The sequence below is a fragment of the Pelobates fuscus genome, chromosome 8 (assembly GCF_036172605.1).
Source record: "Pelobates fuscus isolate aPelFus1 chromosome 8, aPelFus1.pri, whole genome shotgun sequence".
Taxonomy (NCBI): Eukaryota; Metazoa; Chordata; class Amphibia; order Anura; family Pelobatidae; genus Pelobates; species Pelobates fuscus.
The window spans coordinates 170,769,763-170,783,713 of NC_086324.1; the positions used below are offsets into that span (position 1 = coordinate 170,769,763).

General features: G+C 36.6%; 1 protein-coding gene across 1 annotated transcript; it reads right to left on the minus strand.

The window, feature by feature from the left end:
• Positions 1-323: 323 nt before the first annotated feature.
• On the minus strand, positions 324-9,975 carry LOC134571011 (interferon-induced very large GTPase 1-like). The gene is made up of 3 exons (XM_063429044.1): positions 9,926-9,975; positions 9,098-9,411; positions 324-5,132 (listed from the first exon to the last, which is right to left on the minus strand). Exons 2-3 carry the CDS (start codon positions 9,393-9,395, stop codon positions 400-402), a joined length of 5,031 nt encoding a protein of 1,676 aa, XP_063285114.1. The 5' UTR covers positions 9,396-9,411; positions 9,926-9,975; the 3' UTR covers positions 324-399.
• Between the last annotated feature and the right edge of the window lie 3,976 nt (positions 9,976-13,951).

Consider the following 13,951-nt stretch of genomic DNA (forward strand, 5'->3'; position numbering starts at 1 on the left):
GGAGTTGAAAAATGGAAAGATTCACTATTGTTTGGTTCTGGGTGTGTGGAGTGAGGCCCAAAGGCACTAAACAACAATTTCCAGCTTTCCATTTGTGCTACATAATCAAATGTAAATGCTGGAATGCCTTTTGAGAAGAGGGTTTTTGTGTGCCCAAATCATTGTGTTCCAAGCCAAAGAGTTTTCTTTCTTCAATGTAGATGTTTTCTTCATTCCTGCGTGCTTTGCATTTGGTCAGTTTATTTCAATGGCTCAATGATAAACTTTGGACCACATAACAATTCTTTCATAATCGCTGTAGGGAAGAATACTGAAAAACTGTGTTTTCACAGGGTAAATTTACTTCCTATTAAAATACATTCACCAAGTTGTACAATGTGGCCCCACTTACTGTTGATGCTATTGTTTTATATTAAAAGCTTCTTTCAGGCTTCTCAGAGCTTGTTCTTTGTCTATCTGTTTCCATTGCTCCGACAGTTCAGCCGGTTTGGCTTTATATTCTTCTGCAAACTGCTCATTAAACTTTGCGAAAATGTATTTCCAGTAATCAGTGGACTCAATGCTGGGATCAGGCTGGATGGACCAGTCTGGGTAAATTGTGCGATATTCCTTGTATGAGTGATCTTTCCAGTCTGTGTCCTGGTTTCTAAATGTCCTCCCAGACATTGAGCACATTTCTGTCACTAAACTGCAGTCTTCTTCCCAAGTCTTTTTATATCCTCCTAAACTTTTAGGTCTGTGAATGGATGCAAAGTGTTCTGTATGACCAACACCTCCGGCCTCACAGGGGGCTTTACAGAACGGACACTGCTTCCCACATCCGATCACCTTCTTCAGCAGTTCATCCACTGGATTCAATGTCACCTTGGCGATGATGAACTCAACGCTCAATGATGACATTTCTACTTGTATTTGGTTTTCAGTTTCTGAAAGAAAAGTCTCAATGTCAGCAGAAAACCGCTCAATATTTGTATTGTCCCCAAAACCAATCATATGCATTTGATTCTGTGGAATTACCAATTCAGATTTTAACTCTTCACAAATATTTTCCAAGATATTTGACATTTTTGGACTATCCGTGCATTTTTCTTTTTTGAGAACATCTTTGATTCTCTCAACCACAGAAGACAGTAAGTTTGATTGTAACATTTGCAGACCTGGAGATTTTCTATATTTATCTGAAATGTATTTTAATACCCAGTTTTTCAAAAAGCTCTCATATGAGTTGATATAGTTAACATATTCCTCAAATATTTCTTTCTCTAACAGATTTTCCAGTACAGTAACATGGAAAAGGGGTCGATTCTTAAATATAATAGAATCCAAACTGTTTATACAATCATCCACAATTTCCTTCCCAAGATGTTTGTAAATATATTGAGTTAAAGCCGGCTTCAGACAGAGTTCACACAATTTTTTAGCCATGTGGTGACTTTGGTCTTTTTCTTCGTAAATACTTACAAAAGTTGAAAAATACTTTGGTTTTAGATTTTCCAGGCAGATCTTTGGGTCGTTCTCAAGGAGAAATGTTTCGTGCATCTCCTGGAATGCCCTTGCAGCTCGTCCTAAAATGAAAAGCTTAATATCTACTTCAAAAAGTGAATTAAAACAATACTTTTTAACATCCTTGTTCTCAAGTTTGTCATCGATCAAGCGCAACAGTTCCTGGCAGTAGATGTCATAGTAGCCAGATCTCATACTGATTTTCTCTTCAACATATTTGTCACATGTGTCTATTAGAAAGTTAGCGAGCTGAGCTGTTTTATCAAAGCAATCTTGATGGATGTAAGACATGTTGCATTCTAGCGAAGAAAGTTCACAAAGGTCCAAATACTTTTTATCCATCTCAAAAGTATTGTGTCCATATTCATCTAAATTGTTCAGAATGAGTAGTTTTTGTGCATTAGTTTCTTTGTGCCTCATACTTTTATGTAGTTGTTCTACAATAGACTGACTTATATTGTGTGATTTCAAAGCTTCGAACTGCAAATCTGAGATGATTCTTTCCCACATTGAGTTAAATTTTTCTTCCAGTTGTGTTTTGTTAAGTGGACTGTTTGCTTTTCTGCAGTCTTCCAAGAGATTTATAACATTGCTTTCGATCATTTTCATGGAATTTTCCTGAAGGCATTGAATCTTAAATTTCACTTCTTGTATGTTGAAAGCTTCATTACATTTCTTAATTGCATTTAGTTCCAGTTCCTTTTTTAGGGATTCTATACTTCTAGTGAAATCATGAAAGTATTTTTCTATAAGATTCACATTTTCAGATTTATCCTCAAAATATTTTTTTAGAGAAACTAACATTTTGTTTTCGTTCTCACACAGTATCTCCTCTAGCTCTTTTCTGTAATCCACGCAGGTTTCTGTCTGTGATTTATCTGCTGGCTGATTCATAATTAATGTCTCTTTTGTAATGACCCAGCTGTGAACATATTTGGTAAAGTTCCATTCCCACTCTGAGAACTGAACACACAATTTGTAATAAGCTTCAGTCACTAGACTGTTTCTAAAACTAAAAAGAAATTTCTCATGTTTTACTGCGTTCCACAAACTCTTTATCCATATAATGAACTCACGAATTTGGAGAGGAGTATTTACCGACTTGAACATTTTCACTAAGTCTAGTAAGTACTGTTTCAATTCAGAAATCTTCTCACTATAGCCAGAGTTTACTGGAGCCATAGGTGGGATTCCAAGCCACAAACCAGGAATATACCAGTTGTCTTTCTCAATGTTATATTCTATCACATCATTGAATCTTGTGATTTCATATTTTTTTTCTATCTTTGCTGCAATATTAGTAATTTCATCCAACTGGTCCAGGAGTTTCTTTCTGGCTCTCATGTTCTTCTCGTGAGTAGATACATCACTCACATTCTGGTGAACAAACTGGCAATTAGGTTTCTTTCCTATGTGTTTTAGTCTGAGAATAGCATGGACCACAATCTGCAGAATATCTTTTATTTCTGCCGTGTTCTCCATGGACATGTTAATTATGGTGATATCACTCAACCCGACCACTAGCGTTGCTAGCTCATTATCATGTTCATAACTGTCTTCCAGAAAAGCCAATTCTGGAGCTTTCAGACCTTCTGTATCAATAACTAGAATAAACTCACAGCCCAGCTCTACCTGAAAGTCATTTTCTACTTTGATAAATGTCATGAAAGCCCCTCGTGTGCATCGTCCACTGGCCACCGGGAACTGCAACCCAAACATGGTGTTCAGAAGGGTGGATTTCCCCGTACTCTGAATTCCCAGCACAGTGATTACTCTCATTCTGCATTGTCCTCCTGTCTTGGTGTCCAGCTCAGTCAGGACATCAGTTATCCACTGCAGGGGGATGTTGGAGGCATCTCCATCAATCAGCTCCAATGGTAACCCATCCAGCAGGAGATCAGCAGCTATTCCCGGGAGTCTGGTATATTTTCTCTGATCTTTCTGAATTTGCTTTCTTCTGTACATGGAGCATTCAGCTTCATAAAACTGCCCCATCTCACGCAGAAAATGCTCAATTCGCAAAGAGCTATCTGATATTTTTTTATCAATCTCTTTTAGTTCTTCCAGATTTTTTAATGGATCTTTACATTTGTTCATGTATTCAGCCTGTAAGGTTGACAGGTTAATCCTAGCAATTTTATCAAGGTCAAATTCCAGCAGCTTCAAAAAGTGATGTTTCTCTGCCTGGGTTAAATCTGTTATGCCATCAATAAACAACTGTATACCACTGGGAAGATGTTTTTCATATTGCCTCTTATGTAGTGATGTGAGTTGATTTTTCAAATCACACTGATATTGTTCTGCATCTTTTCCTTCTTGGTTTTTCATTCTACACAGTTCTTTTTCTATTTTAGATATTTGTTTCCACAGATCTCCCTGCAGACTCATTGTTTCCTTTTTATACTGAACCACATCTTTTATCTCCTGAGTTATGTCCGTGGAGAGGTTTTTTTGAATATACCATTCTCTATAACCTTCATCTATACAAATACCAAAGTTATTTGTACACTTTGTCATATTTTGGATAACCATTCTTGGAGAATCTTTTATAAAAGACCTAATAGCATTTTGAATTTTTTTAACCAGGATTGCATCATTTTCTTTTATTTTTTTTAATATTATATTATTTTTTCCAAATTTAAGCAGAGACTTACATTTTTGCAGATTCTGAATTATCTCATCGTTTACATCTTTCTCAGAGCTTAGAGTGATAATTAAGTAGTACTTTAGCTCTGGTTTAATACACTTTGACAACAGTCGAATTTCTCTCTCACAGATTGTGTTTGTAAATATAAACACAGCTGATGAGACTCGGGTTAAGAAGCTGAACTGTGTCCAGTTAGACTCCATGTCTCCTCGTAGATTGGTCACTGCAATCGGCTCTGGGAAAATGTCAGATCTTTCACTCCCAGAAGGAAAATACCAGGACATTTCCACTAGTCCATCTGATATTTTTCTCGTATTATTCCCTCCTTCCATGTTGTTGTGTATGAAAAAATCATGATATTGCTGAGGTGGGCTGAGAACCTGATTCAGGATTTTAGATTTGGATAACTTGGTTTTGCCGATCTTCACAAAAGACAAAATTGGCATGGCTTCACTCACCACATTTTCCTCCATAAATCCTTTACTGTCTACTGATGAGTGAGGTCTCCACCTCTTCACAATATTTCTCATTGCCCATAGCATGAAGGTGCAGTTTGAACCATCATCAGCTGGGAGTAGTAGAGGAACGGCAAACTGACACATTGCCATTTTTGACACAATTTCCTGTTGCAAAAAAATATCTGAACAATGCAGGAGAACACACAGGACATCCATAGGGTGAAGAAAATATAATGTGTCATTTTTAATCTCAATTCCATAAATTTCATTTATGTCTTCATCTTCACTTGAACCCTGATTCAATGTTGTTTTCTTCCAATACGTGTTCCTGGCAGTTCTGTTGAGAGCCATGAGTTTCCTTAGAAAATGCCATGGAATGTCTTGTATTTTTTCAATGTCAATGCTCATCAAATTGTTTTTCGCAATCTCTAATATATTCTTAAGTGGGAACTTTATATGTTGATTCCATTCCATGCCTTCCATGCTAAGTTGCATCAGCAGTTCATCAAAAACTTTTTTTTTAGCTAAACAAAAAGAAAAATAATAATTGTATTATTATTTTTATATAAAGCTAGAGGTTCTTGATACAAGTCAGAGAAAAGAGGTAACCAACAGGTAGCTATCTCCAGATATAGGCCTCAATTTAATATCCTTGGATAAACTTTCCCATGTATTAAAAAATGACATATATAATGTTTTGTTTTTTTATTACAAAATAATTTTAAAAGTGTATCAAGAAGTAATAAATTATTTAAAGAGCTTATCTAAAAATATTAAATTGAGGCCATAGTAAGTACATAACTAACTGTGGCCCCAGCTAACAAAGTGGACCCACAGATATCAAAAGATACCAAGTGTTCCTTGGTATCAAATTGAAATGTACAAAAGAAGGAAACAGCGCTAAATTAATCCAATCCTATAAATAGGTAAAGTAGGAGGCAGCAACCTAAAATAGGGTTCCCTCTAAGCCCTATGAACAAAGGTAAAACACAAGACAAAACAGAAGAAGGTTGCACCAAAGCTGACTAAGGTGCAGCTAAAGAATTAACAAAGTCCAAAGTGTAGGTGGTGCCAAAACAAAGTCTTTAGTAGGGCCTGGTGGGGCACCGACGGCCTATGTGGAGGGGTATTCTCTCTAAGGGTCACGTGAAGATGGCTTTTCAGGATCCGTATGTAAAGAAAGAAAGAAATAATGGTGCAAATACGTCTGATATGAGGGTTGATATGCAGGAAGAAGAGATCTATGGTAATCCTACCTAAACAAAACTCTGGAAATAGTCACCAAAAAAGACAGAAGGGAACTTTTAGAATATAAAACAAAAAAAAAACAGAAGATTCCCCTTTTATGCCTATTATTTTAAATTTTAATAATAAAAGCACAAATATTAAAACAATTATTAATAAGCACTGGCACATTTTAAAACAAGATGATATTTTAAAATAACTTATCCCTGATAAGCCAAGCATAGTTTTTAGAGGTGCTCCCAATTTTAAAACTATCCTCACCAAAAACTACACCAACAACCACACAAATAAAAATTCCACCTTTTTATCCAACTCAAAAGGTTTTTTTTAAATGTAACACCTGTATAGTGTGCAAAACCACAGACCACAACATAAAGACTAAAACCACCCAATTTGCAACCCAGTGTGTATTAGTACTATAAACCATATTAGTGACATATTGCTATTTATTGACAATTGTTCAATGTGTTCTAACTTATAAGAAGGTTGTGAAATCAGACTTAGGGTGACACCAATATGATGGAAATGCTGAACAAATTAATGTCTTTAAAGCTAAGTTAAGGGTAAGACAGGAAAGGATATACGGGAGCCATGTTTAACTTGTGATCAGACCCAGAATCGAGGAGGCTGTTACAAGAAACTCCTTAGTCTTCCGGTAAAAACCATTGTGTTCGGCCAAGCAATTGTGCAAAAACATTCCACCAGTGATGGAAACTACAAATGTGCAACACCTGTTGTCCTCTCCAGGGACCACAATACATGCAGACTGTTAATTTTATATAAGATTTTCTACCCAAGCCTTGGTGACTCGCATGCCTCTTGGAGATACTGACAAGATTCTCTTGTTGGGATATTGAGTCTGTTCAGGGGAAAAAATAATTTGTATTAGAAGACTTAGTGCACACAGCTAGTATGTTTGCAGGGAGTCAGAGAGGTTTCTAGTTTGCTTGAAGATAACAAACATTCTATTTTCGTTATTTTAAGAAGTAATTTGATAAACTGGATGTTGTGAGTGCAGGCTAGTAAAGAGAGAAACCACCTAAACATGATGGATAGGTCAACACAGCAGATGGAGAAGTTTACAAACAGGATTAAGTCAGGAAGCCAGCATATCATAGACACCAGGAAACCGAGGATAGAATGGCACAAAGGAACAATATACAACATTGTCTTTTTCACCTTTGGAGAATGAGAACAAGCCAAGTTGCTTCTCTCCCCAACACTTTATACCAACAGTACAGATAAAAAAAACAATCATTTGGAAAGCCCTTTCTGTGGTTTAGATAGCACGATTTCTCTGATATAAATAGACAAGATGGTGTCAGGAGAGTAGGACAAAGGCTAACAGTAGGGTGATGCCCACTTCATCTTCAGCGCTGCGACAAAAGATTGTTTGTATTGCTTTAAACAAAGTTAAAGAAAAAAGTAAAATAAGTTGTTTGCAGTGAAGTCAATAAAGAAAAACGTGAGGTTGGAAGTTGCTTGCAGTGCTATCGAGGAAATATAACTTGTTTTCAGTGTGCAATCAATAATAGGTAAAAAAAAAAAAAGACAGGTAATAAAAATATAGAAAAAGCAGCAAAAGCCTCCCCTGATAGCAATTATAAAACCAAAAACCTTCCAAAAAACTATTCAATGATGGATAAAGGTATAAAGATTATGGGGGCTGCTCTAAAAAATAATATTTCCAGTACTAGGTATCATTAATAGAGATGTCCCGAACAGTTCGCCGGCGAACATAGCTTGTTCGCGGTCGCCGCGGCGGGCGAACATATGCGATGTTCGGTCCGCCCCCTATTCGTCATCATTGAGTAAACTTTGACCCTGTACCTCACAGTCAGCAGACACATTCCAGCCAATCAGCAGCAGACCCTCCCTCCCAGACCCTCCCACCTCCATGACGAATAGGGGGCGAACCGAACATCGCATACGTTCGGTCGCCGCGGCGACCGCGAACAAGCTATGTTCGCTAGCGAACAGTTCCCGGCGAACTGTTCGGGACATCTCTAATCATTAAATAAAACTTATACGAGGAAAATGTGGACAATAAAATACAATGAAATGCTACCACTTCTTTCCCTTTCAAATATCCCCATTCACTGTATATGAACCATAAGAGGGACGCAGGGAACAGATGCAATCTTCTGTGACAAGCTTTCTTCCTCTTTGCATTTCTTCCCCTGCTGCCCCTCTTATTTAAATATACAGTAAATGGAGTATACTGTAAATGGGAAGAGAGCTTATCCAATTGAGAGAATATGGTCATTTAGACGTGGCATTTCATTGTATTTTATTTTATTGTTTGCGTCTTCCTTATATTAGAGTTTATTTGTATAACATAGTAATGGAGAAGATTACATGCTGCACTCTCTTTTTTTTGCTTGTTTAAACTCAAGATCTCAAGGAGGTTCAAGGGATACCATTTTTTTAAATTAATATCTTTCTGGAAAGCTGCCCAAAGACATTGGTTTCTTGTTAAAGGATCACTATAGGGTCAGGAATACAAACATGTATTCCTGACCCTATAGTTTTAACACCACCATCTAGCCCCCCTGTGCCCCTCATACCTCCATAAATATAGCAACATCTTACTGTATGCAAGCCTGAAACTGTAACTCTGCATGCTGTTTGCCTAAAAAAAACCAAGCAGTCTGCTGACATCCTCAGAAGTGGTAACCTGATCCAATCACAATGCTTCCCCATAGGATTGGCTGAGACTGACAAAGAGGCAGATCAGAGGCAGAGCCAGCATGATTCAAACACAGCCCCGGCCAATCAGCATCTCCTCATAGAGATGAATTGAATCAATGAATCTCTATGAGGAAAGTTCAGTGTCTGCATGCAGAGGGAGGAGATACTGAATGTTTGGATGCATTTTAGGCAGCCATGACCCAGGAAGGATCTCTAACAGCCATCTGAGGAGTGGCCAGTGAAGTTATCACTAGGCTGTAATGTAAACACTGCATTTTCTCTGAAAAGACAGTGTTTACAGCAAGAAGCCTGAAGGTAACGATTCTACTCACCAGAACAAATTCAATAAGCTGTAGTTGTTCTGGTGACTATAGTGTCCCTATAATATTGTAACTGAAACCATAATCTGTGAGATTCCATGCATCTCAGTGATTAGAAGACAAAGATCTGGATTCTGTTTAGAAGACAGGATCAAACAGAACAACCAGGTGTTCAGGAAACCACTGGTATGCTGCAATGATACAAAATATTCTGGTTTATATTGATCACTTACTCTCTGGGAAGAATCTTGAAAGACTGGGTAATTTAGGAAATCGGGGTATTATGTTCTCCAAGTGGTTGAGGAATTCATTGCAGACGGGTTCTCCTTTTTCGAGTATTAGATTAAGCACTTCCTCCGTCCTCTCTACTGGGTTTTCAAACGTGCATATACGGATGTACTCGTCTATAGTTATTGCATGAAGAGAGCTGAGCTCATCCAACAAATCGTTTGTACCCTCTTCAAAGACCTCAATCAATTTCCATTTTAATCTATTAACTGTCCAAGCTGCCGCCATAGCAGGATCCATCATTTCTGGGTTTTACAGTCTGAAAGTGAATGGAAACAAATTGAAAGATCAACCTTTCTCAGTGTCAACAAAAACAAGTAGGCAAAAATAGATACTGCTCTAGCACAGAATCTTGCCATTAATCAATCAATCCATGTGAAACAGTATCTCATCAGCTAGCAATCAATACAAGTGATCAATAATTTAGGATTTTTTCAGCATCCCACATGCAAGGTCATTTATCTGATAAAAATTACAAAGGGTTACATGGAGCCATGAAAATCTCTAAATTAAAGTTTAGCTTTTATTAATATACATTAACATCTAATTTTTTTCTGCTTAGATTTTTCTGTACAGATGAAGTTACAAAGTGCACTTTCGAGGGTTATTTTCTAAACTGGGATTTATTAAGAATTAACCAAACATTGATTATCCAATTATCCAATTTAGATATTTTTCCAGCTTAGATACTTTTGCCTTCAATATGCAATTTCCTACAATACCACGGTTACTGAAGTAGTCATTGTGGTAAGAAATTATCTCTGAATACTTACCTTTTAAAGGTATGATGGTGCAGTGACTAGCTCAGAAGATGGAGCCTTAAAAGATATAAAATATAATTATGCAATTTCTACACAGTGCTTTCTTTATTTATGCAGTTTTAATGCTCTAATCATGGAAAACAGATATAGACGTATATATATATATATATATTTGAAAAACGCATGTAACCCAGGAGATTTTGTACTTTGATAAATGTTTATTGAAATGGACCTGCAGTACAAACAGAGAACAATACAAAGTGATACAAAGGCCTGTCTGGCATCTAACACGGTGCTGGTATTGTCCACCATGTAACCATTATCACAGAGTAAAGTGCTACAGTCACCACCCAACAAAACACTCCGTTAGTGTATACACAACGTATTAATACTCCTCTACACCAAAGCAAATTTTAAATATGCAGATATTTTATACCAACTGAGGGACATTGCTCATGGAGAGGATGACCTGTACTCATAACAGTAAAACAAAATAGATAGCCAAGTAATAATGTGTAGGGAGGGACAAAGTCCATGAGAAGAAAAGGAGGTGAAAGAAAAAAGACAGAATGAGGGGGACATATTAAAAGAAGATTTTTTTAAGGGGGGGGCAACACAATACCTGTGGGTCACTCCAAACACACCTCCAAGGGCGAGGATCAAATGGTGTTTATAAATAGATAGATAGATAGATAGATAGATAGATAGATAGATAGATAGATAGATAGAGAGTGAGTGAGTGAGAGAGAGAGAGAGAGAGAGAGAGAGAGAGAGAGAGAGAGTAATGGGGCAGGGCAGGTTTATTCCCTAAATGATGAATTGAGGAGAATTCAGAAAGGAATTTTATGTTAAAAATTATTGAAAACATTTTTCCATCTCAGTTATTTTTTTTAGCTTGGCTACTCTGGCATAAAATATGCAATTATTTCACCAATTTCCTACACAACAACCAAACAAGCAACTTATCCCATTCTTCATGGCTGTCTGTCCGTCCAATAACACAAGTCTCACAAACTGGTTTAGAATATGAGATAATCAGCTTGTTTTATATTATAAACAAAACTGCAATACTGCGAGACATGGAACCAGACATGACTGTAAGATAAGCTATTAATAAGATCATTTTACAGTATACCAAAAACATAGACCATTTCAGTGTAAGATATTAATTGAACAGTTTGTAAAAAAATTAAAACATACATAAGACATTTACTTTTATATTTACTATACTGAGGACTGTGGAGAGTTGACAAGGGAGTTGCAAAGTTTAGGACAAAATGTTTGAGCTGCAAAAATGAGTGCATTGGAGGGTTTTGTAGGTTTATTTTAATTTTTTTTTTTTTTTTAGAGAGATTTTCAATAGATATTTATTACCAAGGATCTCAAGGTAGATTTTTAAGTAGTTTTTTTTTCAATTTAAAAATAAAATAAAACATTTTTAAGCATTTATTTTAATTTCACATGAACAAATAACAAATATTAGGTTTATTTTAATTTGATTATTTTATGTAAAGCTTGGGATACTCAATTCTCCACAATTCCCAGTTTGTGAGTTTACTGTGAAATTTCATACCAACATGTATCTAATAAAGGTGATCCCCACTCCCCCCCCCTAAACTTTATTACTGTTTGCCAAAAAATCCCAAAGATTTAACACGTTTAAGATATATATATATATATATATATATATATATACAAGAGTATGCTCGCTACATATCTAATGTATTTCATTTACCTGAACACTGCGATCCAGAGCCGAAACTGAAAGGGACAGAAAGAAACATTTTAAAGAATGCTTTATATGTTAGCAGCTAGTGATTTGCCTATACTAATTAATTATTGACAAACTATACAATCAAAGGACTCAGACATAAAGATAAGATTGATTTTACTTTCATTGAGGTCCAAAGGCTGATTCTGTCATTAACGCTTCCCAAGAGAGGATGCAATATAATGAAATTAAACTCTGAACACTACGGTGCCTCCGGGGGAGAATATGTATCACTTTAATCACACATTGGCATTGCTGGATGCCTGAATCACAGTGAATATCCCAAGAATGCACTGTAAACATCATTAATTAGCAATCAGAGTTCGCCAAACCCATTACATGTTTAAGTCTAATTAAATGGGAGCTGTCAATTCTCTGGATATTACACCATTATATAAAATTATTGAAAATCACTTATAATGTTTGTTAACTCTTTTTTTATGTGATGTTCTGTTTCTTTTGCAATGTATAATTGTGTTCATTGTCTGATATTGTTGTGAACCGTGCGTTGATTATGTCGTAAGTGTGTGCCTTTGCGTCAGTGGTCAGAAATCGCCAGTTGCACGATTCTATTATACAGAATGATATCTGCATCGGTACGGGAGGCATCATATCCTATCATATCCATCATATCAATGCAATGTTTTGTGGACCCATACTTGAAAACGAGAGAAATCTCAAGGTATCTTTCCTGGTAAAATATTTTATAAGTAAATAAATATCCTTCATCATTCCATTTCTACCAAGCACCCAGAATCATTACAGAATACAGAGTATAAATTAACTCACTCTGTTAGTTCAGTGCTCAGCTGTTACAGTGTCTTACGATGAAGTTATTATTAATGTAAAAAATAAATAGTGGACGCTCTGCGATTGCAAAGGCAGCAGACAAGATGAATGCATGTTTTTCAAGCTGTTTTTAGATACAGCCCCTAATGAAGAAAATGCATAATTAAATACATGTATGTTTTCATTGGAGGTATATCTACTAAACAGTGATTTTTATTTATTTAGTGTTTGGGCATGGGTGTGTCTTTAAATGTTCAAAATCAATCATTCATAAAATATGTACACCTAGAAAATTACAAAACACACACATTTATAAAACGAAATAACAGGTGAATTAGGCCATCCCCTGTTGGTAGAAGTATGTACCTATAAGTTAATGGAGACTCAGTGGAGATTTTGTTGCAAACCAGTCCCAAAGCTAACGTAGCAAATGTAGCCACTTAGCAGTAGCGCAAACTGTAATTGATTGTAGCCACTCCATTACAAAGTATTAACATCAATATGGGAAAATGATGTAGCAGCTTAGTCTATAGGCTCCTGACTGTAACAGGCAGGGGTCGCTCTGACTGAACTGCAGGGTAATATAGTATTATAATTATAATTATTTTATTATTTATATAGCGCCATCACATTCCGTAGCGCTGTACAATGGGTATGTAATGAAGTCACCGTTTAGTACATCATCAGGGCCAGCTTGACCTCTAGATGCCAAGGGCGCACCGGATTGTGGGGTACAGTCTCCGGGTGACTGGGAGGAGGGGAGAGCACTGACTGCACATGCTCCACTCCTGCCCAGACCAGTCTTGACCACAGGGCAAAAGGGGCAACTGCCTTGTACTCCTTAATTTATGGGGATCCACAACAAGCTGTCCCTTGTGCCCCTAGCAGTAACGGAAAAAAATATGTTCTGCGGCACATTAGTAAACTAGCTGGCAGCCATTTTGCATTCATTAAATTAACCAGCTGAGCCCCATGCAGGGGGGGAAGGTAACTATAGAAGTTTGTTCCATGCTTATCCACTTCCACTCTGTGGAGGATCACATGAATGTTATTGGTTAGTTGTTTTATTTAATAATGTAATACCCAGAGGAATGATGGTTCCTCTTTAAGTTCTACTTTAAAACATTATATTTTTTTATAGTTATTTATTGTTTTGAAACAAATGTGTAGGCCAGTAAACTCTAATCAAGAAAGCAAACTCAGATATTTCTTAACATGAGATTGATATAATCTAAGTTGTCTACCTACTTGTGTGTACATTGGTGTTGTAATCCCCAAAAATCTATATATTATTGCACAATTGAAACCCCAGATAGATGTGTATGTAATATGAATCAGGAAAGTCCCTTTAAATCACCGCAATGCAGTTTGTTTCCAGCATGTGGCAGCAGAGAATCACAAAACCTTGTTACGCTGATACATAAAGATTCTCAGCACAATGTAACAGGAGCCAGGAAACAAACCAATTACAGGAAAAG

Bases quoted from the DNA above. Each gene is read 5' to 3' on its own strand.
- LOC134571011 (XM_063429044.1), bottom strand. From the start codon at position 9,395: ATGATGGATCCTGCTATGGCGGCAGCTTGGACAGTTAATAGATTAAAA. The intron at 5,133-9,097 runs GTAAGTGATCAA...CTTTTTGTTTAG, and splicing joins TTCAAGATTCTTCCCAGAGA to CTAAAAAAAAAGTTTTTGAT.